The sequence below is a fragment of the Kryptolebias marmoratus genome, linkage group LG17 (genome assembly GCF_001649575.2).
Source record: "Kryptolebias marmoratus isolate JLee-2015 linkage group LG17, ASM164957v2, whole genome shotgun sequence".
In the NCBI taxonomy this organism is placed as follows: Eukaryota; Metazoa; Chordata; class Actinopteri; order Cyprinodontiformes; family Rivulidae; genus Kryptolebias; species Kryptolebias marmoratus.
In genome coordinates, this window is record NC_051446.1 from 187,476 (window position 1) to 193,155 (window position 5,680).

At 38.5% G+C, this 5,680-nt stretch overlaps 1 protein-coding gene across 1 annotated transcript in view; it reads left to right on the forward strand.

The window, feature by feature from the left end:
• The window catches only part of cftr (CF transmembrane conductance regulator), a 67,625-nt gene that overhangs the window by 8,099 nt on the left and 53,846 nt on the right, over positions 1-5,680 (forward strand). The window contains exon 3 of the mRNA XM_037980626.1: positions 4,672-4,780. Within this exon, the coding sequence (XP_037836554.1) occupies positions 4,672-4,780 (109 nt within the window). The remainder of the gene's footprint in view (positions 1-4,671; positions 4,781-5,680) is intronic.

Below are 5,680 nucleotides of genomic sequence, written 5' to 3' on the forward strand. Positions count from 1 at the left end.
ATTACTGAGTCCTTTTTTTGACACTTTGATTTCTGTTTTGGGGGGTTTTCGTTTTTTTTTTTGAGCTATGGTCTTAAACTTTTGATCAGCTGAAAAAATCATGTTTGAGTGTAAATGCAGTTTTCAATTAATTCCCCGCTCAAAAGTTCTTGTCTCTTACGCTGATTTCTTCTTTTAACATTGTGAAGCTCTACTTAGAACCTTCCTAAGATCCAATAGTGCAAAATCCAAAAACTTCACAAATTACCGTAGCACAGCTCATTAAGTGCTTAGGTCATGTTTTCAGTCATCTTTGTTTGTCTGTCTGTCTGGTAGCAAGACCTAATAAAAACTAATAATGAGCAAATTTGGATGAAATTTTTTTTATGAAATGTTGGGGTTGTCACAAAAAAACCCAACTGATTAAGTTCTGACGGTGATTCAGATTATTATTCAGATCACATCCTCACTCCAAAGTGAGTTTGAGTTTTCATGTCCAAAACCATCTTAGTACTTGTTAAACACCTGTCTATGTACTGTATGTGAATGAGCAGAGATCCTTAAATTCGAAATGGTCATGGAAAACTAGCTTTCACACTCTCTATAGTCTACAAATTAGCATTTGTTTTGAATTGTGCATGCCCTTTGCATGTGTTGACAGTATTAGACCATGGACCGTTCCTTCTACACAGTACACCTAAAATATGGGCTGGCATTTAACCTGGGTTAGACATAAACCAAAGTTGTGTCTGGCAACAAACAGTTTTTTTTCTCACTTTAACCCTTGTATGGTGCTCAAATATTTGTTATACAGCCAGTGTTTGTGGGTCTGGTGGACCCTGACCAGTTTGGTGTTTTGAATTTAACATAATCAAACAATTTTACATTAAAAATACTTAATAGATATTTACTTTACCCCAATTACAAGCAGTATAAACAGTATATATGATTTAAATTTGCCCTTTACCCTTGTTAGATTACATGAAAAAAGTGTACTTCTCTATTTTTAATTTCATTAAATGTAAATGTAATTAAAAATATTCAAAATGAGTAGAAAAAAGATGTTTGTTGTTAAATTTATAAATGAAGCAAGATTATTCATTAAAACGTCTTTTTATTTCCTTGAAATTCATTGGAAATTGAACCCATTTAGTTTGGTTTCTAGAACACAAGCTGAACAGTAACTATGTCAGTCTTTATAACTTGTAAATGTCAAGTGTGTGATGAAGTGCCATCACAGACTGCCCAGAATGTTTTTCCATACTTTGCAGGTTTTGATGACATGTATTGTCGAACGGGTCAGAGGCCCCTGAATGACATCAAATACTCATCAATGGGAACATTAGACCCAGGGTTGTACAACTGGGGGAGGCAATGGACTCACTTGTTTCACACGGCCCTGATGACAGACCAGCTCAATGACAGAGCTGGTCTGTCATCCTTGTTATCAAAGCGTATAATCCTAGAAATAATGTGAAAGCTTTACAGAGACATTATTGAATGGAAAAGTTCTCTGCTTCTAACACAGATTCTGTGGATTCCCCTTTGGACCTGAAAGGTCCAGGAAGGATAAGAACCCCAAAGTAGGCCTCTAAATAGTTTTGGTCCATCTCCTTCCACTTTTCTCCAAAAATATGCCTTCTTTAAAACATAGTGCAATCCAGAATAATGTTCTGGGTGAAATCTGTGATGAAAAATTCAAAAGAAGAATTGATGTCCTGCACATGAGAAACTGCCATCCATGTTGACTCTGATTGCATCTTTATAACATTACTAGCCATACGCGGTGGCTCATTTCTTGGGCAGGAAGACCATTTAATTTCCCCCTTCTTTGACACCCAAATTTCTTTACCTCTTGGCTGCTGATGGGCTCATCTTTGGGCTCATCACACCCAAATGCAGGCCCAGGAGGACAGAGTGAAGTTATATACTTTTATTAGCCTTGGCTCCTGTGGACCTGAACATCCTTTATGTAATATAAATGTGTGAGGAGGGTATACAGCACACAGTCATTGAATATGTTATCAGATATATGTTCTTCACAGAAACCGAGCCAAGGTCGAGTCTGACATGGTGTCATTTTTTCTTTGATAAAAAATGAAAATGGGTCCCACAGACCCAAACACCATACAAGGGTTAAATTCTTGGAATTTTTAAATTCCTTTTGACCTTTTAACCTCTTGTCTTTGACTGATACTCTGTTTCTCAATTTCCCTCAAGTAATTTTTTTTCTACCTCTTTTTCTCTCTTGACCCAACCTGCTGGGTGACACTTTCTCTCTGATTTAAGAAACTCCTTATACATAAATCTGACAGGACATTTCAAATCCTGAAAAGTTTATTTTAAACTTGTATTTAGCATTACTTGTTAAGTTCAATTATGGCTGCACAAGTACTCTCCTATTTTTTAAAGTAAAATGTCATTTTTTTTACTTTGTATTTTCTTTCTTTCAGCATGTTCTCATCATCTCATCTGTTTTTTCACTCTTATTATCTTGCACATATTTGAACAGTAGTCAGTACTAAATTGTCTTGACATTTTTTCTTTTTTTTAAAATCTTGCCCAACAACCACGGTAGTGTCTCATGTTGGCTTTCCCTTTTGGTCTCCCAGGGGAGTTTATCACATTGAGTCGAGCAAACAAGTCAGTTAATGTACATTGGTGTTAAAAAGTCAACCTTTATAAAGGTCCCAGTGCCCACCGGGTGATAAATGATGGGGTGATTTTTGCTCTCATTATTCCAATCGGCAAACAGTAAGGGCTTCTGGGAATGTGAACTTTATGTCTTTTACAACAGCTGTCAGCCACTTCATCAGCCTCAGTTCAAACCAAGTTAGTAAGCTGGAGTTGTCATGTGGAAAAGAAAACAAGTCTTAAAATGACTGGTTTTTATCCATCCATCCATCCATCCATTTTCTTTACCCGCTTCTAACCACTACGTCGCTGGCCACCCAACTGGTTTTTATATGCAGCCTAAATATATATATATTTAGTATATATATACTATTTTACTGGGATTTTATGTGACGGACAAACAGAAAGTAGCATAATAGTGAAGTGGAAAGAAAATAATGCAATGGTTTTAAAAATTTAAAAAAATCTGAAAAGTTGATTGTGCATTTGTTTCCAGTCCTTTATGGAAGAGCTGCAAAACAACAGCCAGAAGTCCAGCTTGCAGTTTGATACAAGTCATGTAGGAAACAGAAACAGAAAGATGTAGAAGAACATGTAGAAGAAGCTGTTCTGCTCAGATCTGACTAAAATTTAATTTGAAAAAACCTTCGAAGACTGTTGATCATTTTCCTTCCGCTTCATAATTATGCGGTACTTTGTGTTGGTTTGTCACATAAAATCTGACGAAAAAACTTTGAAGTTTGTGATTGTAATATGACAAGTTACAGAAAATTTCAAAGGGTATGAATACTTTTTCAAGGTGATTTGAAAAATCACCTTGAATGTGTGATTTTTTTAGACTTATGGCAACATTTTCTATCAGTTTTGTTCTTTCCTCACAATTTTATCACTTCCAGCTGCTATTTATTATCAGCTGAAGCTCTAAAAATGGTTTGGTTGGGAATGATTTACAGTAAAAGTAAAGCTGGAAATCCATCAGAAATAAAACCTGTAATGATTTATGAGATGCTCATCTGAGTGTAACTTGACAGCATAAAACCATACATAAATGCTGTTCTTTAATAAAACTTATGAAAGGATGCAACTAATGTAAGGACAAAGATAGCTTGGAGTGCGATAAACATATCCTTCTTTACCAGGTCATCTTTTTTTACTTTCAGCTAATAAACAAATTTAAATCTGGATGAGTTTTCTGTCCTGAACACCTCAATATTTGTAACAGTTAGAGGGAAACAGTTGGGTGAAACTATCTGAACTGACATAAATCTGTGTGTTTGGGGGCTGGGGGTCAGTCCAGCATTGGACAGTTTGTGTCTTAATTACATTAATTTTCTGTCCCTGTCTTCTGCTCTGGACTTGAAATGTGCAGATTTTGTTCTGACAGCTTTAAAGATGTTTGAATTCAAACAAATATATTGGAAGAAATATTTGGCCTATGTAAGGAAGGGAGTGTAAATGGAAACAGCAGCATTTAAGAAACTACATTTCTTTTAGACAAATCGTATTCTGTTACACACAAAACAAAAAAAATTTACAAATTCAAAATACAAGATTCAATATTTTTGTTGTAATATTTTTTAATGCATTCTTTTAGAGCTTCCCTTTTGCTTCCTTTTTCTTCTTCTTGATCTTTGTCTCGTCGTCATCACTCCCAGCACTCACTTGTGTTGAATTGGGTCAGTCAGACCATCCAGGTTAGAACAGTGCAGCAGCACACTGTGTAATGCTGCTTGTTTGCTAAGACAGGTGAAAGGTCAATCTAAAGCTCTCAGTGTTGGGAGGGTAGGGTTAAACAAGTGGAATAAGTTTAAATTGATCATTAACAAAGATGTTTGTTTCCATTTGACATAAAAGTCCTTTACTAAAGCAATCTGAACAAATGCTCATCTTTATTACTTATTTTTTCTGTGACTACACAAAACCTGTTTTGTTGCCAAAGAAGTAGCAGACAAACAGCAAGCAGAGTCAAACTTGGTTGGCATTTGTCTGGTTGATGTGTGTGATTGCTGCTGTGTGTCTAATAGTTTAATAGGGTTGTAACTCTTGTTTGCTTTGCAGAGAATGGGACAGAGAGGTGGTGTCAGCCAAGAGGCCCAAGCTCTTAAAGGCACTTGCCAGAAGCTTCTTTCGCCCCTTCGCCTTTTTTGGCATCCTACTCTACTTTGGGGTGAGTCTGTACAAGAAAACAATTACACTTGTTTGTTTGTAACCTTTATTTAACCAGGTATGTCTGATTGAGATTAAAAATCTATTTTTCAAGAGAGGCCTGACAAAGAAAACATCTTTGTTACATTTAAGAACTAATCAACCAAACAAGTTTCTTCATGGTTTGTGCCATTTATTTAAAACCAGATATTTATTTTCCGGGGGACGCGGGGGACATTTAGTCTGAGTGGGCCATGTTCCGTGTCTCCAATGTTGAGGCGGCTTATCGGAGCTGTGGCCGCAAGGTGGTTGGTGCCTGTCGTGGCCGCAACCCTAGAACCCGCTGGTGGACACCAGCGGTAAGGGCTGCCGTCTGGCTGAAGAAGGAGTCCTATCGGGCATTCTTGGCCTGTGGGACTCCAGAAGCAGCTGACAGGTACCGGCAGTCCAAGCGGCATGCGGCTCGGGTGGTCGCTGAGGCAAAAACTCGGGCATGGGAAGAGTTCGTAGAGGCCATGGAAAAAGACTTACGCACGGCTTCGAGGAAATTCTGGTCCACCATTTGGCGTCTCAGGATGGGAAAGCAGTGCAGCACCAACACTGTTTATAGTGAGGGTGGTGTGCTTCTGACCTTGACTCAGGACGTTGTGGGTTGGTGGGCCGAATACTTCGAAGACCTCCTGAATCCTACCGGCACGTCTTCCATTGACGAGGCGGAGCCTGGGAGCTTTGGGTCGGGCTCTCCCATCTCCGATGCTGAGGTCACCGAGGTGGTTAAAAAGCTCCTTGATGGCAAGGATCCGGGGGTGGATGAGATTCGTCCGGAGTTCCTTAAGGCTCTGGATGTTGTAGGGTTGTCTTGGTTAACGCGACTCTGCAATATTGCGTGGACATCGGGGGCAGTTCCCCTGGATTGGCAGAC